We start from the raw sequence: 22,892 nt of genomic DNA, 5'->3' as shown, positions 1-22,892 counted from the left end.
TTGAGTGTGATTAAGAGGTTATGTTTAATACCATAGGGACTGACTCATTGAGGGGAGGTTTTAAAATAGCCTAAATCTTTATTAACGGTTTAGACGTTAACAGTAACAATGGCTTCATTTGTAACTGTAACCACAGCCGTGGTCACAACATAACACTTGGCTGCAGACTGCAGTCCCTGGGACACCACAGAGGCAGGGAGAGGGTGTATTTAGCTCTGTGGCTGTGGCTGCAGCCTGGTTAGTGGTTGTTGCAGCTAATTGTCTGTGGTTTTGTAAGTTGGGATAGGTTGCTGGCTGCTCACCGCAGGAAGCACACTCACTCACTGATGGAGTTGCACACTCTGCAGAAACATTGAGAAGAGAGGGCAAACAAGCTACACACACACACACACACACACACACACACACACACACACACACACACACACACACACACACACACACACACACACACACACACACACACACACACACACACACACACACACACACACACACACACACACACACATTCAATAGCTGCTGTTCAATGTGCTGCAGGCTATTTCCCATTTCCTTGTGAAGCGTTGGCCAACACCAGGGTTCCTCTGACAGTGTTAATGCATTTCTACAGAGAGTCGTCGGATCTCCACGATGGTTGCTACAAACCACTAAAGTGTAGGGACAATACACGTATATAAGGCATGTATGACATACGGTGTTCATACTGTTCTCTGTAAGAACATAACAGATATAGAAATGTATAAAAGAAGAACGTAACAAATGTCAAACCATACAGTGATTCCATAGGGCCCTATTGTATCGTACTCCTCACCATCCCCGTGCTACAGTATACCAGCCCATTTATGAGTGTGCTGGCATTCCATACAAAGGAAAGTATAGAGTTTATTGTACAGTAAAGTCTGTTCAGTGCAGTGAGTGTGTATGTGTGCGAGGGGGAGAGTGTATCTGTTTGTGTGTGTGTGTATCTTAATTCACTTTAGCAGTCTCATGACGATTGTGAAGCACAGACACAGCTTCCAGCAGAATCAGACACGGGCTGTGTCTTTAATGCACCTGTAAAAGATGGGACTGTTAGACAGTGTGGTGTACATAATGGATCAATTTGAGCTCTCAGTTAGAGAGACGTATGGGCAACACTGTAACCTCTTGTTCACTGGGTTTTTAACACCGTCTCTCTCTCTCTGTCCCTCTTCTCCCCCCTCTATTATTCTCTCTTTCCATCTCTCTCTCTTTCTCCTCTCCTCGCCCTCTCTTTCTCTGTCCTACAGGAACAGTATAGCAGCATCTGCAGTGTGTGCGTTTAACCTCAGCTCCATCACCCAGGCCTTCAACGGTCCCTTCCGTCCCCAGGAGAACCCCCGCTCTACCTGGCTGCCCACCCCCAACCCCATCCCAAACTTTCAGGTACTACCCACCCCAACTTTCATGTACTGCCCACCAGCAACCCCACCCCCAACTTCCAGGTACTGCCCACCCCCAACCCGTTCCCCAACTTCCATGTTCTCCAACCCCTTCCCCAACTTCCAGGTACTGCCCACCTCCAACCTCTTCCCCAACTTCCAGGTACTGCCCACCCCCAACCCCATCCCCAACTTCCAGGTACTACCCAACCCCTTCCCCAACTTCCAGGTACTGCCCACCCCAACTCCATCCCCAACTTCCAGGTACAGCCCACCCCAACTCCATCCCCAACTTCCAGGTACTGCCCACCCAAACTCCATCCCCAACTTCCAGGTACAGCCCACCCCAACTCCATCCCCAACTTCCAGGTACTGCCCACCCCAACTCCATCCCCAACTTCCAGGTACTGCCCACCCAAACTCCATCCCCATCTTCCGGGTTAGTGCTGGTCTGAAGCAAAATCCTGCTCATCCTGTGTGTCCCAGAACCAGGACTAACAGACTCTGCATCTAGGTGGCACTGCATATAAGAACCAGGACTAACAGACTCTGCATCTAGGTGGCACTGCATATAAGAACCAGGACTAACAGACTGCATCTCGGTGGCACTGCATATAAGAACCAGGGATTATGCACCCCAAAGCCCACATAATTTACATTTTAGCAATGCAACTGTAGCTTTATGAAGAAATTCATGTCATTCGGCATTTCAAAAGCATATTGTTGCTGTAGCTTGCCAGACACAGAGATGTTGTTTGCCAAACAACAATCATTACAGTGTAACAGTATTGTAGGTGTGAATAAGCGTGATTACTGGAGGAGAAAAATGAGAAGGAAATGACCACAGGCAGAGGCATAGTATTGATTTATTCAAAGCAACAATGACTATTAAGATGAAGTATTATTCCTTTTCAGTTAACTTTTCTTTCTTTCTTTCTCTCTTTCTTTCTTTTTCTTTCTTTCCCTGTGCCTTTCTTCCCTCTTTCTCCTGCTCTCTCACTCCTCTCTCATCCCCCCCTTTCCCTCCCTTCCCTGTCTCTCTCCCCCTTTCTCCCTTCCCATCCCCCCTCCCCTCAGTGTGGTACCATAGATGATGACGGCGGTCCTAACGATGGTCTGACGGAGCGCAGCCTCCAGGACGCCCAACGGCTGTACCTGATGAACGACGTGGTGCAGCCCGTCTCTGTGGACCCCTTGGTCATGCAGGATGACGTGCGCTTCTCCAGACTGGTGGTGGACATTGTACAGGGTCACGACACACTCTACCATGTCATGTACATCGGCACAGGTCAGTCGAGTTCAAAGGTCAGGGGTCAATCAATTAAATTGAATTATAAAGGAAAGGGCACATTATCTAGGTAAATCTCCCTAGAAGGAAGAAACCTAGGGCCTCCCGGGTGGCGCAGTGATGCCACCAGAGACTCTGGGTTCGAGCCCAGGCTCTGTCGCAGCCGGCCGCGACCGGGAGGTCCATGGGGCGGCGCACAATTGGCCCAGCGTCGTCCGGGTTAGGGAGGGTTTGGCCGGTAGGGATATCATCGCGGGCCGGGCGCAGTGCCCGCTGACCAGGTCGCTAGGTGTACGGTGTTTCCTCCGACACATTGATGCGGCTGGTTTCTGGGTTGGATGCGCGCTGTTATAATTTAAAAAAATGATATATACACTGCTCAAAAAAATAAAGGGAACACTAAAATAACACATCCTAGATCTGAATGAATGAAATATTCTTATTAAATACTTTTTTCTTTACATAGTTGAATGTGCTGACAACAAAATCACACAAAAATGATCAATGTAAATCAAATTTATCAACCCATGGAGGTCTGGATTTGGAGTCACACTCAAAATTAAAGTGGAAAACCACACTAAAGGCTGATCCAACTTTGATGTAATGTCCTTAAAACAAGTCAAAATGAGTCTCAGTAGTGTGTGTGGACTCCACGTGCCTGTATGACCTCCCTACAACGCCTGGGCATGCTCCTGATGAGGTGGCGGATGGTCTCCTGAGGGATCTCCTCCCAGACCTGGACTAAAGCATCCGCCAACTCCTGGACAGTCTGTGGTGCAACGTGGCGTTGGTGGATGGAGCGAGACATGATGTCCCAGATGTGCTCAATTGGATTCAGGTCTGGGGAATGGGCCCATCCATAGCATCAATGCCTTCCTCTTGCAGGAACTGCTGACACACTGCAGGACCACATGAGGTCTAGCATTGTCTTGCATTAGGAGGAACCCAGGGCCAATCGCACCAGCATATGGTCTCACAAGGGGTCTGAGGATCTCATCTCGGTACCTAATGGCAGTCAGGCTACCTCTGGCGAGCACATGGAGGGCTGTGCGGCCCCCCAAAAAATGCCACCCCACACCATGACTGACCCACCGCCAAACCGGTCATGCTGGAGGATGTTGCAGGCAGCAGAACGTTCTCCACGGCGTCTCCAGACTCTGTCACGTCTGTCACATGTGCTCATGTGCTCAGTGTGAACCTGCTTTCATCTGTGAAGAGCACAGGGCGCCAGTGGCGACTACCCAATCTTGGTGTTCTCTGGCAAATGCCAAACGTCCTGCACGGTGTTGGGCTGTAAGCACAACCCCCACCTGTGGACGTCGGGCCCTCAAACCACCCTCATGGAGTCTGTTTCTGACCGTTTGAGCAGACACATGCACATTTGTGGCCTGCTGGAGGTCATTTTGCAGGGCTCTGGCAGTGTTCCACCTGCTCCTCCTTGCACAAAGGCGGAGGTAGCGGTCCTGCTGCTGGGTTGTTGCCCTCCTACGGCCTCCTCCACGTCTCCTGATGTACTGGCCTGTCTCCTGGTAGCGCCTCCATGCTCTGGACACTACGCTGACAGACACAGCAAACCTTCTTGCCACAGCTGGCATTGATGTGCCATCCTGGATGAGCTGCACTACCTGAGCCACTCTGGTTGTAGACTCCGTCTCATGCTACCACTGAGTGAAAGCACCGCCAGCATTCAAAAGTGACCAAAACATCAGCCAGGAAGCAGAGGAACTAAGAAGTGGTCTGTGGTCACCACCTGCAGAACCACTCCTTTATTGGGGGTGTCTTGCTAATTGCCTATAATTTCCACCTTTTGTCTATTCCATTTGCACAACAGCATGTGAAATTTATTGTCAATCAGTGTTGCTTCCTAAGTGGACAGTTTGATTTCACAGAAGTGTGATTGACTTGAAGTTACATTGTGTTGTTTAAGTGTTTCCTCTTATTTTTTTGAGCAGTGTATATATATATATATTTTTTTTAACACTTCACTAGCTGTCCAGCCAAATGATATATTATAGAGCTCTGAGTTTCCTAGCCACATGACCTGAATGGGAAAACCTCTTGACTCTAGGCTGTATACAGTACAATCAATGATTTCTCATCATCTTCTTCCTCCTCTCTCCTCCAATCAGAGTACGGCACCATCCTGAAGGCTCTTGCGACCACCAATAAGAGCCTTCAAGGGTGTTACCTGGAGGAAATCCAGCTCTTCCCCGCTGGGGTGCAGGAGCCAATCTTGAGCCTGCAGATCCTTCAAAGTGATAGGTCACTGTTCGTAGGACTCAACAACAGAGTTCTGAAGATCCCTCTGGAGAGATGCTCCAACTACAAGACTGAGATGTGAGTTTCTTACGTTTTTCTGTTTTGTACAAGTGCAATAAAAGCCAACCTGGCCAACAAACCCAACCTTATGGAAGAGTACAGGTGAGCAAAAGCTGCAACTACAAGACTGAGACATGAGTGTCTCAGACTGAGAATGATTCCACATTCTGCATGTCTTCTCAGGGTTGTGGTCAGTGGTATAGTGGATGGTTAACGCAAGTAGACACATCTTACCAACCTTTCGCGGAAAAAAACAATGAAAGCATAGGAGGCGTTACTTTTTTCACCGCTACCGGCAATCAGAGATTGCACACTTATTTTTTTACCACTACATCACTGGTTGTGGTCTGTTCCCAACAGAAATGTACAGCGTGTTGTTTACTGCTTACTTCTAGTCACTTGCCTTGAGTATAAAGTGCTAGAATTATACCAGCCTGAGTAACTGACTGTGTAGTCTTATCCCTTGGGACTCTGTACTAATATATTCATTATTTGATGATACACTTACCAAAACAATAACACATTTAATTTGTTGCGGTGTTGCTTTTAATTAACGAAGCAGTGTTTCTAAAAAGAGTGACAGAGAAAGGAAGGAAGCCTTTATCTTTTACTGTCTCTCTGGATTCAGGCTCATTTAGTGGGAGACGTGTGGCTCAGACTCTGCCCTGCCTGACTTCTGCCAGTTCAATATGAGTCTCTGAGTGTGAGCTCTGCTCAATGCTCTGGCTGTCATCTCCAGAATAAGCTGCCTGATGGCTGCCTCTGTCGTTGATCTAAACCTCCCCTCTCTCTCTCTCACACAGCTGAGTGAGGAGGAGAAAAGCCCTCCCCTCTCCCTCTCTCCCTCTCTCTCTCTCTGCTCTCTGTTTGTCAGGCCTTATGCATTTCATCAATGCTTTCAATCAACTCTCTAGAGCTGCATCCATGCTTTGTCAGCTCGCTGTGCAATATACGCGTGCGGGTGTGCATGAAGGGCAACCGACTGTATAGGAGATTGTTGTATGTGGAGGTGTGTGCGTGCGCGTGCGCGCGTGTGTGGGTGGGGGGGCTCATGCATATGATGAATCAGCTCGCTCCTTTCTCCATCACATGTCACCAGCGGTAACACACACACAGATGCGCACACACACTCACTCCTCTCCATCAGGTACAGTGGTGAATACTAAACAAGGTGTGAGTGAGGAGATGTGAGAGCAGAGCAGAGCGGAAGCCTCGGTAGCCAGGCCTATTTAAAACACAGTGGGGTGGAATAATCACACTGGGCTTCAAGGGCACACCAGGGGAACATGTCCTTAATCCTGCGTGCTGCCTTATATCTGCCAGCCTCAGTAGCAGACACAGTCAGTTGTCAGGGGACACAGAGAGAGAAAACCACGCAGAACTGCAAATATACATGACAGGTGACGGGCTGTCAATCACTGTGATTTATTGTGATATCTAAGGTCGGGGCAGGAAAGTGTGAAGGGCTTATTAGTCTTTAGTTTATGCTTTTAGGAAATCTTATGTCAAAGAAAAGTTCATGCAGAATGCATACATTTCACAGCCATAGATACAGACACAAACAGGATTTACACAGAAATTGACATGGTTCTATTTTCTGTCTTTGCATATTGTTTGTCATTGCACTCCCAGGCTATTCTGTGTCTCAGCCCTCCGCCTCTGTGTTATTACATCAGTCTGCAGGAGACAGCCCCAGGACAACAACACTCTGCCTCTGTGTTATTATATCGTATCCAGGGAACAGCCCCAGTACAACAACACTCTGCCTCTGTGTTATTACATCAGTCTGCAGGAGACAGCCCGGACAACAACACTCTGCCTCTGTGTTATTATATCAGTCTGCAGGAGACAGCCCCAGTACAACAACACTCTGCCTCTGTGTTATTACATCAGTCTGCAGGAGACAGCCCCAGGACAACAACACTCTGCCTCTGTGTTATTACATCAGTCTGCAGGAGACAGCCCCAGGACAACAACACTTGTTCTCTGTGTTATTACATCAGTCTGCAGACCCCAGGACAACAACACTCTGCCTCTGTGTTATTAAATCAGTCTGCAGGAGACAGCCCCAGGACAACAACACTCTGCCTCTGTGTATTACATCAGTCTGCAGGAGACAGCCCCAGGACAACAACACTCTGCCTCTGTGTTATTACATCAGTCTGCAGGAGACAGCCCCAGGACAACAACACTCTGCCTCTGTGTTATTATATCAGTCTGCAGGAGACAGTCCCAGGACAACAACACTCTGCCTCTGTGTTATTAAATCAGTCTGCAGGAGACAGCCCCAGTACAACAACACTCTGCCTCTGTGTTATTAAATCAGTCTGCAGGAGACAGCCCCAGGACAACAACACTCTGCCTCTGTGTTATTACATCAGTCTGCAGGAGACAGCCCCAGGACAACAACACTCTGCCTCTGTGTTATTAAATCAGTCTGCAGGAGACAGTCCCAGGACAACAACACTCTGCCTCTGTGTTATTACATCAGTCTGCAGGAGACAGCCCCAGGACAACAACACTCTGCCTCTGTGTTATTACATCAGTCTGCAGGAGACAGCCCCAGGACAACAACACTCCGCCTCTGTGTTATTACATCAGTCTGCAGGAGACAGCCCCAGGACAACAACACTTCTGCCTCTGTGTTATTACATCAGTCTGCAGGAGACAGCCCCAGGACAACAACACTCTGCCTCTGTGTTATTACATTCAGTCTGCAGGAGACAGCCCCAGGACAACAACACTCTGCCTCTGTGTTATTATATCAGTCTGCAGGAGACAGTCCCAGGACAACAACACTCTGCCTCTGTGTTATTAAATCAGTCTGCAGGAGACAGCCCCAGGACAACAACACTCTGCCTCTGTGTTATTATATCAGTCTGCAGGAGACAGTCCCAGGACAACAACACTCTGCCTCTGTGTTATTAAATCAGTCTGCAGGAGACAGCCCAGGACAACAACACTCTGCCTCTGTGTTCTGCGTAGATTGTTAGGAGACAGCCCCAGGACAACAACACTCTGCCTCTGTGTTATTAAATCAGTCTGCAGGAGACAGCCCCAGTACAACAACACTCTGCCTCTGTGTTATTAAATCAGTCTGCAGGAGACAGCCCCAGGACAACAACACTCTGCCTCTGTGTTATTAAATCAGTCTGCAGGAGACAGCCCCAGTACAACAACACTCTGCCTCTGTGTTATTAAATCAGTCTGCAGGAGACAGCCCCAGGACAACAACACTCTGCCTCTGTGTTATTAAATCAGTCTGCAGGAGACAGTCCCAGGACAACAACACTCTGCCTCTGTGTTATTAAATCAGTCTGCAGGAGACAGCCCCAGTACAACAACACTCTGCCTCTGTGTTAGTACATCAGTCTGCAAGAGACAGTCCCAGGACAACAACACTCTGCCTCTGTGTTATTACATCAGTCTGCAGGAGACAGTCCCAGGACAACAACACTCTGCCAGAAGCCTATAAAGAGGTTATGTCTTTCTGACTTGGATTATCCAAAGAGGACCTCTCCCTTTCTCTGTCCCACTCTTTCTCCGTAGGCGTGGCGGATGTCAGTGGGTCTTATGAAGGACACCCACCAGGTGGGGTGACAAAACACTAGTCCCATTGTCCTGCTGACTGTCTGTCTGGCTGACCCGGCCAGGCTATTCTCCAGTCGGTCAGTGGCCTAGCCTGATCTGTGGGTGGCCCTCCCAGTCCCATTCACACATACAGCCTTTCATAATGAAACCTCATAATAACTAGTGGAACTACAGCAATACATCAATTCATATTGGCTTCTTCAGCCCCCTCTGTGTGACACAATGGAGGTTTCTATGGAGCAGTCTTGTATAGAAAAGCTACAGAGGCCATGGCATGGGTTATTTTTAACTTTAAAGTTATCCGTTTTTTTACAGAGATAACCACTCGCTCTGGAAAAGGATCCTCTGTTACCACATGAATGGCAGTACTATACTAGTGTTCAACCAGAGAAGGAAATTATTGGTTCTGTGTTTGTCCCCTGTATTAGCATGAATGGATAGGTTGTTAATGGAAATACAGCACTGGGAAAACTCATAATGTTTAAGTGCAGTTATTATTATCCTTTTTTAAAATATTTGTTGCCTTTCAGAGGGTGAATGGGCAAGACAAAGATTGTAAGTGCCTTTGAACAGGGTATGATAGTAGGTGCCAGGCGCACCAGTTTCATGTCAAGAACTGCAATGCTGCTGGGTTTTTCACACGCAACAGTTTCCCGTGTGTATCAAGAATGGTCCACCACCCAAAGGACATCCAGCCAACTTGACACACTGTGGGAAGCATTGGAGTCAACATGGGTCAGCATCCCTGTGGAATGCTTTGGACACCTTGCAGAGTCCATGTCCTGATGAATTGAGGCTGTTCTGAGGGTAAAAAGGGGTGCAACTCAATATTAGGAAGGTGTTCCTAATGTTTTGTACGCTCAGTGTATGTTTAGCTAATGTGTACAGCTTTGTACGGTACAGAGTGCCTGGTGTCTGTTTAGGGATCAAATCAGCCATATTGCTTTGCACAGTGTTGTCTGTTTAGTGGTGACTTACTGCTATGTGCTGCACCGCCTACAGAGGTGGTATAGTATGCCCTCTACTTTAGTGAAAATTACATCTGACCTCCCCAATGGCCACTACCTACTGCTAAGTACAGCCTCCACCTCCACTCTCAATCTCTCTCTCTCCTTCTCTCTGTGTTTTCCCTCTCGAACTCGCCCTCTCTCACTCTCTCACCTCCACTTTCTGTAAGTAGCCTTATTTATTCTGCAGCGGCTGCAGTGTTGCATGGTAGTGATACGTTGTAGCCAAGCTGCGCCAGCAAAGTAGCTCTGTCAACACTTTCACTGAGGCAAGGTGTTCCAGGTCCATACATACAGCTCAATGGCAGGATTGGGAGTGGTGTAATAATGTTGTGAATGTGTTAAATCAGGATAGAAGCCCTGAGATGCTAACCACTTACCCCTACTTCCCTGCCAACCTCTTAAGTGTAGTACCCTTGATGTTTAGGTGGTGAAGGTGAAGACAGAGTAGGAGTGGGAGTTTTGCTTGCTTTGTGATTTACAGTACTACTGTAGCTGCAACCAGCCAGTCAGGGGAGGTAGCAGACTAGTGGGTCTGTGCTGCAGGAGTTTATATCAACATCATGAAACCACAAAGTGGCTGTCTCGGTGTGTTCACCATGAACATGACCAGCTCATTTTTCCAGTGTAGAAGTTCAATGATTTCCTGATGCTCTCTAGCTCAGGGACCTTCATGTGTTTTCATTGTTTATTAAATTATTTTCACAATCAGACCATTTGTGGATAGCAACCATGTCTACAGCTGTATTCCACGGACCCTCATGCAAAATAATAGTTATTTGCTTTTACAGGTGGGAACTATTCAATTCTCAAGTTTATTGTAATGCCCCTGAGCATTTTTTAATCTTATAAACCCTTGTCATCAGCATTGAGTCCTGAGGTTGGGCCCTGGGGATAATAATAACCTCTTTATATACAGTATTCTGGCCTTAACATCTCCAGAGCGTCCCAGGAGCCCTGAATAAATCCAGTGTTTTATTGTCTGTGTGAGAAGAACTTTAATTCCACCCACCGGTCCTCTTCAGTCCTCAGCAGAGCCAATTTATGGTCTGTTGATGCGTGCCGCCAGCCTGTCAACAGGGTTCTAAAACACAGTGCTGTTAACCTTTTCTCAATACAGGGGGTGCTGTTTCCACTTTGGAAAATATCATCTCCAAATTAAACTGCCTCATACTCAATTCTTGCTCGTACAATATGCATATTATTATTACTATTGGATAGAAAACAATCTCTAGTTTCTAAAACCGTTTGAATTATGTCTGTGGGTGAACCAGAACTCTTTCTACAGCGAAAATCATGACAGGACATGCGAAGGTCAGAAAAATAGTCTCTGTTCTCAGTATCAGTTTAAAGCTCTGTGTGTGCCCTATGGATCGCAAATGAACTGCACCCGCCTTCCCCTGGATGTCAGTAACCAATGAGAAGTGGAATGGAGCTCTCTACGTCGTTCGCAGAAGTTGATAAGAGGCAATGGAGTGAGACGTACGTTCTTTTGGACGCTCGCCGAAGGCGCAAGAGAGGACATCAGAATTGGGATGTCGAGATAGCTCTTGTCATCGGGCTAAGATATATCCGTCTGTGATTTAATTCGATATAGGTGTTAGAAACATCATAACGAAGTTATTTGAAACCGATTTATATCAGTTTATGTGAGTATATTGCTATTTTTCGGAATTTTCGGTAGTATTGCGTTTGAGGATTTGGACATGTGTGTGCCACGTAGCTAACGTTAGCTGCTGAGTTCCGAAGTTGAAGTGGACGTTTTACAACAAAGCAATGATTCTTTTGGACAAAAGGACACCTTTGCCCAAGATTCTGATGGAAGCTCGTCCAAAAGTAAGAGCTATTTATGATTTTATTCCGTATTTATGTGGAAAAATGTAAACGCATTTTTACGGCCATTATTGCGGCACTAGTCTGGCTGTAACGCACACTGTATGTCTAGTAACGTTAATTTTAAAAATCTAAATCAGCGGTTGCATTAATAACCAATGCATCTTTCATTAGCTGTCCAACCTGTATTTTTTTTTGTCAATCTAATCGATAAATAATCGTAAACTTAGGTGCCCCTTCCAAGATGGCGCCGGCCAGAATGCATGCCATGTTTTGACTGATTACATAGCATAACCACGATTTGTGATGCTAAATATGCACATTTTCGAACAAACTCTATATGCATTGTGTAATATGATGTTACAGGACTGTCATCTGAAGAATTCTGAGAAGGTTAGTGAAAAAATTTATATATTTTGGTGGTGATAACGTTATCGCGCTTTTTGCCTTGAATCAATGCTGGGGTGATGTTAGCTCATGTGGTATGCTAATATAACGATATATTGTGTTTTCGCTGTAAAACACTTAGAAAATCTGAAATATTGTCTGGATTCACAAGATCTGTGTATTTCAATTGCTGTACGCTGTGTATTTTTAAGAAATGTTTTATGATGATTAATTAGGTAATACACGTTGCTATACTGTACTGTACAGCCATTCAGGAAGCTGCCCTCCATTCGCATTTCAGATGTCCCCAATATGCCTATTGGCTATCACAGCTTACATTTCTAATCAGAATATTTACACAACCTGTCTGTCTGTCGCTGTCTTGTTTACAATTATGAGGTCATGATTTGCAGTTAAACGGAAAGTGATAACTGCTGTTTTATGACTTTCTATTAAAAGGCCTAGTAAAGGACCACAGGTTTACAGCTCTCACAATCCCTTTTAAAATGTCCATTAAGCCCCATGGCGAACTCTGGAGATTTATCACAAGCTGTCTGTCGACAGCCAAGCCACATTGTTTTATCGTTTGGTTTATTGTTGCCGGTCGCTCTGTTTAAAATTTAACAGCCCATGTTTTGTTTTGTGGCTTCGCTGTTTTGATATAGTGTGCTATGTCACCGCTAAAAGAGGCTGGTGAATTAAATATCAGTATGGTGTCTTGGGTTGGTGTCAGAAGCCATTAGAAGCCTTCTCTCCTTCTCTCTTTCCTTTAATCTTTATATCTCCCTTAGTCTTCTCTCTCACAGTCATTCAAACACACACACACACACACACACACACACACACACACACACACACACACACACACACACACACACACACACACACACACACACACACACACACACACACACACACACACACACACACACACACACACACACACACACACTTTCAAAACAAGTCCTAAGATATTTATCTTTTGAAAATATAGTTTACCAAGCTACCAATTACTTAAGTTCATTTACACTACAGCTTCCCTTGAGAAAATTATACTTTACTTAAGAGCCCATTAGTAAGCATTTCACTTTAAGGTTGTATTTGTTGTATTTGGAGCATGTGACAAATACAATTTGATTCAATTTGATTTGACAACATGTAGTGCGCTACTCCCCAACACCGTGCAAATCCCACATTCCTCTCTATCAGCAGACTCCATCACATGTAGACTCTTAGAAAAAAGGGTTCCAAATGGGTTCTTTGCGGAGGGATAGTGTTTTACCAAGAACCGTTTTGATCTGAAGAACCCTTTTTGGAAGACAAGGGTTCTTTGTAAGGCAAATGGTTCTACCTAGAACCTTAACATCCTAAGAACAGTTTTTGGAAGAAAGGGTTTATTTGATGATTCTTTGGAAGACAAACATTATTCTTTGGAAAGCAAGAAGGGTTCTACATCAAGCCATATATCATATTTCCCAGCATGCTCTATTGTATGGTGATTTTCAGAATTGTTTGTTTTAATATGTGTTTTTGCATGTACAGTCATTGGGCGGCAGGTAGCCTAGTGGTTAGAGTGTTAGACTAATAACCGAAAGGTTGCAAGATCGAATCCCTGAGCTGACAATGTAAAATGCTGTCGTTCTGCCCCTGAATAAGGCAGGTAACCCACTGTTCGTAGGCCATCATTGAAAATAAGAATTTGTTTTTAACTGACTTGTCTAGTTAAATAAAGTTTTTTATTTTATTTGGTTGATCCAATCTGTTAGTAATTTGACTTGTTGCACATGTGACTGAGATGGTTATTCCAGTTTAGATGATTGAGGTACTCAGTATTTAATCTGCCCTACGCTGGCAGTCATTCTGAATACAGGTTGCGGGTGATTAAACATTTCACTTGTTGGCTATACTAACTCTGGCTGGATTCCAATAGGAATTAAACATCACTTTGCAAACCAGCATAATGTGACTTGCAGGCCTGATATCACATAGAAAGCAGGAGTAAAACTTCTTTTTCAAGCCAGCATAATGTGACTCTGTAAAGGGATCTACCTAGCACCAAAAAGGGTTCCCTTATGGGGACAAACTGAAGAACCGTACATGGTTCTACTTTTCTGAGTGTACCTGCTCCACTTCATCCCTTACAGAGCCTACATCAGAGCCTTGTCTGTAGCTGGCTGGCTGATCTCCTTTACTTTTACAATGACCTGTTTTGTTATATAAATGTTGAGAGCTTTGACTGGCCAACAGTTGATGCAGCTGGAGAAAGGTCAGATGGGATCGGAGCCAAACCCACTAGTCAGCACTGTAAATCTTACAAAAAAAGGTGCTATCTAGAACCTAAAATGGATGTTTGGATATTCCCATAGGAGAACCCTTCGAAGAACTCTTTTTGGTTCCAGGTAGAACCTTTTTGGTTCCAGGGAGAACCCTTTTGGGTTCCATGAAGGGCCTTTTCCACTGAGGGGTGGAAAAAGGGTTCTCCTATGGGGACAGCCAAATATCCATTTTACATTCTGGACAGCACCTTTTTTGTACGATTTACAGTGCAGACTAGTGGGTTTAGCTTACTGTGTGTGTGTGTGTGTGTGTGTGTGTGTGTGTGTGTGTGTGTGTGTGTGTGTGTGTGTGTGTGTGTGTGTGTGTGTGTGTGTGTGTGTGTGTGTGTGTGTGTGTGTGTGTGTGTGTGTGTGTGTGTGTGTGTGTGTGTGTGTGTATGCTTGTATGTGCGTCCATGTGAAAGAGAGAGAGCAGGATTACCCCCAATCTCTTTGAAGACTCCTATGAGGCCCATTGTTACAGTAAGGTGAGCAGACGGGACGGTTGGCATGCCCTGCCCTGCGGTGATGTTTGTACTGCAGGGTGGCTCTCCTTTTCTCTCTGGTAAACCCGTCCTCCACTGCCCCTCTCGCTCACTGCGCTCGTCAAAAACGTCAACTCAGCATTCTTTTCAAGCTGACGAATTTTCATAGTCTTAAGAGCTTACATGGATGGCTGGCTTTCATCGGTGTGTGTGTGTGTGTGTGTGTGTGTGTGTGTGTGTGTGTGTGTGTGTGTGTGTGTGTGTGTGTGTGTGTGTGTGTGTGTGTGTGTGTGTGTGTGTGTGTGTGTGTGTGTGTGTGTGTGTGTGTGTGTGTGTGTGTGTGTGTGTGTGTGTGATTTCACCACTGTAATTCATGAGACCAGGTCCAGGGTAAACTCTTTCAGCTGAAGGCATTTTCCAATTTGAGGTGTGTGCCCTGAGGGTGGGTATGTGTGTGTGTCCTCGGGCCTGACTTCTGGCTTACTGTAACGGAGGGTAATTGGACCTCAGATCTGCACCATGCTCTTCTTAAGTGTCAGTGTTTAGTCTGTCTGTCTGTAAGCAGCATTATGTGTCTGAGTAAACAGAATGCACACTAGCAGTGCTTGGTGAGGCAGCTAAACATTATCAACATGTTATGCTTGCCAGGTCTTCACCCTCATTTTACCACTCATTTAAAGCTATGGTGCAGCAGAAGCGTTCCCGTCTCTCTGATGTCACCACAACAACATGGATCCCTTCCCATAGCCTCTCTCTCCCTCTAGCTCTGTGTCAGGCCATCTCTGATGCAGGTTAAATATCAATTTGTCAGCTCAGCACTAACTCCTAAAACACCTTCCCCACTGCAGGACTTGGCTCGGGCTTGGCTGTGTGTTCTGTAACAACACAAAGTGATGCTTCAACCTCGTAGCTGAAACACCAGAGGCCCCACTCAAATAAACAAAGGGGGCTGGTGCCAAGAATATAATTATCTTTCTTTCTCTCTGCTAGCTAAGGGGGCTGTAAAGAGGTAGTACAGGCAGGAAATAGGGAGCAGACATGGGTTCAAATAGTATCTGAGATTTTTCAAATACTTCAAGCATTTGCTTTAGCCTGCCTGGAACTTGTTGGGACTTTTCACTTTTATTGGTTCTACAGCAACAGACAAGCTCAATCAAGTGTTTGAAATGATATCAAATACTATTGAACCCAGGTCTGCTAGGGAGGCAGTCAGAGTGGTTGCAGGGCAGTAAGGACTGATGTGTTTATTACAATAAGTTCTCTCTTTCTCTCTATTTATCTCTCTTTCTCTCTTTCGCTCTCTTTTCTTTTGCTCTCTCTGCACTCTCAGTATCTCTCTCTCCCTCTCTCTCCAGCTCTCTCTTTCCCCTCCCCCATCTTTCTCTCGCTCCCTCTCACTCCCTGTCTCCCACGGCCTAACTTCATCATTAACAGGTTTAGATTTAATTACCCCTCATTAAGCTCCTGTTTGACTGGAAACTTGCATATTTCATCGCTGTTTGGTTGCTGCACGGCTGTATGTGTGTGTGTGTGTGTGTGTGTGTGTATGTGTGTGTGTGTGTGGGGGGGGGGGGCACTGATTTGTTTACCTCTAGTCAGACGCTCCTTAGTTTAGGAATCACAGGGGTGCGGGCTGTGTGCCTGGAGGGAGAGTGAGTTTATTTGTACATGGTTTAGTGGGCCGGCCTCACAGGGCTGGTGAGTGTTCTTTGCTTGTGTTTACTGCGTTGACTGACTGCTCTCTCTCTATCCTTTACCATCTCCCTCTCCCTATCCCTCCCCTCTCCTCCATCTCTCTTGCCCCCTGTAGGCTATGCCTGGAGGCCAGGGACCCATACTGTGGCTGGGACAGGAAACAGAAGCGATGCACCACCCTGGAGGATAGCTCTAACATGAGCCAGTGGAGTCAGAACATCACTGTGTGTCCGGTAAGTGCCAACAGGGACCCCCAATTTCCCCTACCCCGCTCGTTTTGTTATTTCCCTAGGTGTCAATATTGTCACTGGTAAGCCCCTGGGGCTACCTGCATCACCGCTGGCTGTCTGATAACCTAGCATACCTCCACTCTGCCTGAGATTCCTGGGGACTCTGGCCATGTACAGTAGTAGTCTGACAGTTTAACATTGTAACAGTTTGTTTTGCCTTGGGGACTCAGTTTGTCCAGGTCGCCCTTGGAAAATGTTTTTAGCCTCAGGTGTCTTTCCTGATTAAATAAAGTTAAAATAACAGTTTTCCTGTGTCAAGGTTATTGTCACATGATTAATGATATCCAGTACATTTCCTGACACTCTTATCTCTCTCTCTCTGCCCTGTGTGGATTTTCAGCTGAGGAACCAGATCACCATCGGTGGCTTTGGACCCTGGGCAGCGTGGCAACAATGCAGCAACGACGACGGCGAAGGCACCAGCACCTGTCTGTGTCGCTCCAGGGAGTGTGACAACCCTCCAGCTCGCTGTGGCGGGAGGAACTGTGAGGGGCCCACCATCGAAGTCTCCAACTGTTCCAGGTATGTAAAACAAATAGGGATTTATATAGATCCTGATTGGAGGATTGCGGATTTCCTGCTTCTTCCCTCCTTCCAAGCAGGATTTGGAAAACCTGGTAATTTGGAGAAAGTTACAGGAATGTTTCCACCCGAACCACCAACCACCATCTCATTCAGGGTGTGAAATAACAACCCATTCCCTATATAGTGTACTACTCATGAATTCTGGTCAAAAGTAGTGCAGTACATAAGGGGATAGGGTGCCATTTTAGATGCAGCCTCAGATATGTCTGTCTGTCTGTCTGGAAGTGGCTACTGAATATAGAGAAATGCTTTCAGAGGAACAGAGCACTTAAGCAGATTAAAGAATGTGTTTCTGGTGTCACATTTAGCTCCTGAGCAAGTGGTTGTCTTCCCTCTCAGAATCACAAATTAGGGCCATATTCATAAGTGTGTTGAGTGCTTAAAGAGCTTGAACGGAATCTTAAGCACTTACAAATGCTACTACTATAATGCATATTTTAGGGAAAATATCTTTAATGTTTTGGTGCAAAAAATTCTGTAATCTTTTTCGTTTACCTGGAAAATTGGAACCGTTTTTTTACCTGAAACTTTTCATTTAGATTCTACAAATAAACGTTTTACTCTGTATTCATCAAGCCATCGTTTCCGTTTGGACTCATTGGACTTATTGGATGTACATCTCAATCTTGAAACTGGTTTCCACACGGTGCTACAGGATTCTTTGAACCTCCTATAACATCACATTTCTGTTGCCGTAGAAACGGAGGCTGGACCCCTGGGGCGTCATGGGGACAGTGCAGCACACCACCTGTGGAACGGGGTTTGAGATGCGCCAGCGCACCTGCAACAACCCGTCGCCCCGTCACGGTGGTCGGGTGTGTGTGGGCCCCGTCAGGGACGAAAGGTGAGAGGAGAGAGGGAGATGGCAGGTCTATTTGTTGAGAGAGCTATGTGAACAAATGTTGGTTAAGTAATACATTTATCATATGTCATTTTTTTGCTGAATAATGAACATGTTCGCTTGACTCAAAAGAGCAAAACTCTCAAACATGTATAGGTGATTTACTAAGAAAGGACATTTATGATTAATTTATGAGACATGTTTTGCACTTTTCAGTAACAGTATTGACCCTCAGTATCTTTTTGGGCATGATGGTCTTAGGTAAATATCAGCTCAGCTCTGTAAGGCAGAAGACAAATTGACATTTCTTCCAAAATAGATATCAGTTTCTAACCTCCCGTCCCGTCTCCTCTCCTCCCCTCTCTAGGTTCTGTAACGAGGGTGTGTCATGTCCCCAGCCTATCTTCTGGTCCCCGTGGGGTTCCTGGACTAAGTGCAGTGCTGGGTGTGGAGGTGGGGTCCACTCCAGGGTCAGGAGCTGTGAGAATGGGAACAGCTGCCCAGGCTGCGCACTGGTACGATATGGATGGACGGACAGACGGATGCACACACACGCACGCACGCACACACACACATACACACACCTCTTGGCTCACAGAGCTGCTCTGGACCTGTGTGAGCCTGGAGGGACTCTAGCCCTGCCAGTCCCCAAAGTGTGCTTTTTGTTGATGGTAGAATTTAACCAAAAAGTTTTTTTTGTTTTTTTTCTGAACCTACTGCCCGCATGTCGTTGTTAAATTCTCATCTATGTTTCAGAACCAAAAAGTTGTGTGTCTTGATTGTTGACCAAGGACCATTCATCAGCACAAAGGACTGTGTGCATATCCAGATTAGTGACCAAAGAATTTCCTCCAGTTTTTCCTGGAATAAACAGATAGGTCACATTTATCATCCATATAAAATACAGTTTATCTACTACTGACTCATCTTTACCAGAACTATAATAGGCTACCTGGCAATTTTATTGATACTTTTCATAATTCAGATAGGCCTAATTTGGGTGGTACTGGCGATGTGTCTAAAGATAAGCAGCTGTAACATCGCACTGACTTCAATATTATGGAATTACGATGTAACATATTCTGGCAAATTTATGAAGATATTTGTGAGGAAGCACAGGTCTACTCGGCAGCCAACAAGCACTCTGCAGGCAGGCTGTCCTCCAAAGTGATGGAGCGGTCCGAACACAACATGCTTTCCATCAGATCCTGCAACATTCGCTACAAGTACGCGTAGGATTTTGCTCTGGTTGATCTGGCCTCCACAATCACACCGACCTCAACCCAATTGAGATGGTTTAGGATGAGTTGAACCGCAGAAAAAAGGAAAAGCAGCCAACAAGCGCTCAGCATATGTGGGAAACTCCTTCAAGACTGTTGGAAAAGCAATCCAGGTGAAGCTGATTGAGAGAATGCCAAGAGTGTGCAAAGCTGTCATCAAGGCAAAGGGTGGCTACTTTGAAGAATCTCAAATATAAATATATTTTGATTTGTTTTTAACACTTTTGGTTACTACATGATTTCATATGTGTTATTTTATAGTTTTGATGTCTTCACTATTAATTTACAATGTAGAAAATAGTCAAAACTTTCTTTACATTTCTTGGAAACTATGGCTCTACTCTGGACTCCGGAGAAGTGAGATAATATATCGCTAGTTGATATTGGCTGCTAACATGAATGACTTTCAGCACCAAATGCAGGTGTAAAAGGCAGTTTATTTCTGTAGCCTATCTTGCGTTTTGAAAATAAATCACAGTTTATGGCTGGCTACATTTGCGCAAACGATTGTGTGCACACTTGCATGAGCGAGGGTCGCAAGTTTTGTACCACTCTTTTGAAGTGGCAGATTAGAAAAATTCAAATAAAAACACTGGGATACATGTACTGGCAACAGATCTAGTTGGGTTGGATATAGTAATAGTAGGTTACAGTATTTCTTACAATCTTCTATTTTGGCTGGAATTGTGTTGGTCATTGTTAATAAATGCAGCATTTTTCCCCAAAGAATGTTTTGCCTGTGCCTGGAATCTATCAAGCTAGTAAAGGCCCAGTGCACTACTTTTGTGAAGAAATGTAAACTAAATGTATTTGAGTGTTTACCAGAATTTGTAACCTGAGTCTGATAATTATATGTACAAAACAGTTCATTTGATACTTGTGGAATATAAAAATACTTGCTTGAAATAGGTTTTCAGTTTCTTTAAATACTTTGCAAATGCAACTTATTTCTTTTTTTTGTGTAATTTTTACCCCCTTTTTCTCCCCAATTTCATGATATCCAATTGCGATCTTGTCTCATCACTGCAACTCCACAACGGGCTCGGGAAAAGCAAAGGTCGTGTCATGCGTCCTCCAAAACATGACACGCTTCTTAACACCCGCGCGCTTAACCCAGAAGCCAGCCACACCAATGTGTCAGAGGAAACACAGTTCAACTGAGGACCAGAGTCAGCCTGCAGGTTCCTGGCCCACCACAAGGAGTTACTAGAGCGCAATGAGCCAAGTAAAACCCGCCCAGCCAAACCCTCCCCTAACACAGACAACACTGGGCCAATTGTACACCAGTCCTCTGGGATCGAACTCCAGGCTGTAGTGACACCGCAACACAGTGCCTTAGACTGCTGCGCCACTCAGGAGGCCCGCAGCTTATTTCTATGTGAAAACTGAAATGGTCTATTCATTCCTTTTCCATAGACACTCTTATCCAGAGGAATTTACAGTAGTGAGTGCATACATTTTCAGACTTTTTCATGCTGGTTCCCCATGGGAATTGAACCCATAACCCTAGCATTGCAAGCACTAACTGAGCCTCATCACATTATATCCTCAATGTACTCAATTACTGTATTATGCATTGTTTTTCTTCATGGTGATGGACAATCTACAGGTACAAACCTAGATGACCACATTAAGTGGTTTGTAAGGATGGTAGATTAATACTGCACAAAACGTTTTTTTAATGTTATTTGATAAAGGAAAATATTTAATTGGATGTGGATGTTTTGTGTGTTTTTCCATAACTTTGCACCTTTTCATGTAAATGTTTGAGGACAGGGTTTTGTTCTTTCTGGATTCCATTACAATGACAATTGTAGAGAAAGGGACAGGGCAACAACTCTTACAATTCCAACTATTGAATCCTGCAAAATACTGTTCTTAATTAAACAATTACCTTTTTGCCAAAGATGAGATGCAGAATTTTGTCCCCCCCCCCCCTGCGCTACAGATGTCTATATCTCCGCTAATACTAGTAAAGGCCCAGTGTACTACTTTCGTGAGAAGAAATATTAATATTTTTTATTAATATACATTTTGTTATTCAGATTCATTTAGGGGGTGCTGCAGCAACCTCAGCACCAATATAGCTATGCTTTTATAATAATGGCCTCTCTTTCTCTCGCTCTTTCTTCTCCCTCCCCCTCAACCCTCCCCCTACAGGAGTACAAGGCGTGTAACCTGGAGGCGTGTCCAGAGGTAAAGAGGAACGCCCCTGGACCCCGTGGATGCCCATCAACGTGACCCAGGGCGGGGCACGCCAGGAGCAGAGGATGCGCTACATGTGCCGCGCCCAGCTGGCAGACCCCCACGAGCTGCAGATCGGACGACGCAAGGTAGAGACCCGCTTCTGCCCCAAGGCACGGTTGCCTGCGAGACCGACAGTGAGTATCCGATGTGGAATCGCTAGTTAGTTGTGATGTGCTAGTAGCTACCATTGAGCAAGTGACATGTATTGTGTTGGTGTGCAGAGGGTTGGGAGTTAACGCCCAGGTTTAAATATCGTTTTAATTTTGTCAAACCCACCCACTCTCAATCTATATTATAGACGGCTCTGGGCTCGTAACTTCTGGAACAGGATGGGTGGAGGGGTATCAGATACATCAAATACATGGTTTCCAGCTGTTTGATACCATTACATTTGCTCCGTTCCATTATAAGCTGTCCTCCCATCAGCAGCCTCCTGTGGTATCCTCCCGCTGGGTAGTACAGTGATGTAGAGCATATTGAAGGAATCCTCCTGTTAGTGTCTGTTAGTGGCTGTTAGTGTGTTAGTGTCTGAGTATGTTAGTGTTTGTTAGTGTGTTGGTGTCTATTAGTATGTTGGTGTGGTAGTGTCTATTAGTATGTTAGTGTGTTAGTGTCTATTAGTATGTTAGTGTCTATTATTATGTTAGTGTCTATTAGTATGTTAGTGTCTATTAGTATGTTAGTGTCTGTTAGTATGTTAGTGTCTATTAGTATGTTAGTGTCTATTAGTATGTTAGTGTCTGTTAGTATGTTAGTGTCTATTAGTATGTTGACGTCTATTAGTATGTTGGTGTCTATTAGTATGCTGGTGTCTATTAGTATGTTAGTGTCTATTAGTGTGTTAGTGTTTGTTAGTATGTTAGTGTCTATTAGTATGTTAGTGTCTATTAGTATGTTGGTGTCTGTTAGTATGTTGGTGTCTATTAGTATGTTAGTGTCTATTAGTGTGTTAGTGTTTGTTAGTGTGTTAGTGTCTATTAGTATGTTAGTGTCTATTCGTGTGTTAGTGTCTATTCGTGTGTTAGGTGTCTGTGTTTGTCTGTTAGTGTCAGTTGGTGTGTTAGTGTTCGTTAGTGCGTGTCTGTTGGTGTGTTCGTGTCTGTTCGTGTTTTATTGTCTGTTGGTATGTTAGTGTATGCTAGTGTGTTTGTGTCTGTTAGTGTGTTAGTGTCTTTTAGTGTGTTAGTGGCTGTTGGTGTGTTAGTGTCTGTTGGTATGTTAGTGGCTGTTGATGTCTGTTGGTGTCTGTTAGTGTGTGGGTCTCCCAGCAGGCACACAATGCTGCTGGTCACAGTCCGACTCTCCTCTCCTGGTGACAGCTTTACG

General features: G+C 45.1%; 2 protein-coding genes across 2 annotated transcripts; both read left to right on the top strand.

Moving 5' to 3' along the window:
- The first annotated feature begins 990 nt into the window (after window positions 1–990).
- Window positions 991–17,513, top strand: LOC139547104 (semaphorin-5B-like). The gene is made up of 7 exons (XM_071356148.1): window positions 991–1,058; window positions 1,272–1,407; window positions 2,481–2,691; window positions 4,821–5,028; window positions 16,439–16,556; window positions 16,954–17,135; window positions 17,507–17,513. The coding sequence occupies exons 1-7, from the start codon at window positions 991–993 to the stop codon at window positions 17,511–17,513; spliced, it is 930 nt and encodes a 309-aa protein (XP_071212249.1).
- A 436-nt stretch (window positions 17,514–17,949) lies between these two features.
- LOC139546676 (semaphorin-5B-like) lies at window positions 17,950–21,688 on the top strand. Its single transcript, XM_071355327.1, has 3 exons — window positions 17,950–18,042; window positions 18,407–18,554; window positions 21,480–21,688. The coding sequence occupies exons 1-3, from the start codon at window positions 17,966–17,968 to the stop codon at window positions 21,558–21,560; spliced, it is 306 nt and encodes a 101-aa protein (XP_071211428.1). The 5' UTR covers window positions 17,950–17,965; the 3' UTR covers window positions 21,561–21,688.
- The last annotated feature ends 1,204 nt before the right edge of the window (window positions 21,689–22,892 follow it).

This window comes from Salvelinus alpinus, chromosome 20 (assembly GCF_045679555.1).
Source record: "Salvelinus alpinus chromosome 20, SLU_Salpinus.1, whole genome shotgun sequence".
Lineage (NCBI taxonomy): Eukaryota > Metazoa > Chordata > Actinopteri > Salmoniformes > Salmonidae > Salvelinus > Salvelinus alpinus.
Note: the sequence above shows the minus strand (reverse complement) of the source record. Positions and strands in the feature narration are given on the sequence as shown.

Coding starts and splice junctions, on each gene's coding strand:
- LOC139547104 (XM_071356148.1), top strand. CDS start 991: ATGACGATTGTGAAGCACAGACACAGCTTCCAGCAGAATCAGACACGG. Junction 1,408..2,480: donor ACCCCATCCCAAACTTTCAG/GTACTACCCACC, acceptor CCCTCCCCTCAG/TGTGGTACCATAGATGATGA. Junction 5,029..16,438: donor TCCAACTACAAGACTGAGAT/GTGAGTTTCTTA, acceptor TGCCCCCTGTAG/GCTATGCCTGGAGGCCAGGG.
- LOC139546676 (XM_071355327.1), top strand. CDS start 17,966: ATGCGCCAGCGCACCTGCAACAACCCGTCGCCCCGTCACGGTGGTCGG. Junction 18,043..18,406: donor GGCCCCGTCAGGGACGAAAG/GTGAGAGGAGAG, acceptor TCCCCTCTCTAG/GTTCTGTAACGAGGGTGTGT. Junction 18,555..21,479: donor GCTGCCCAGGCTGCGCACTG/GTACGATATGGA, acceptor CTCCCCCTACAG/GAGTACAAGGCGTGTAACCT.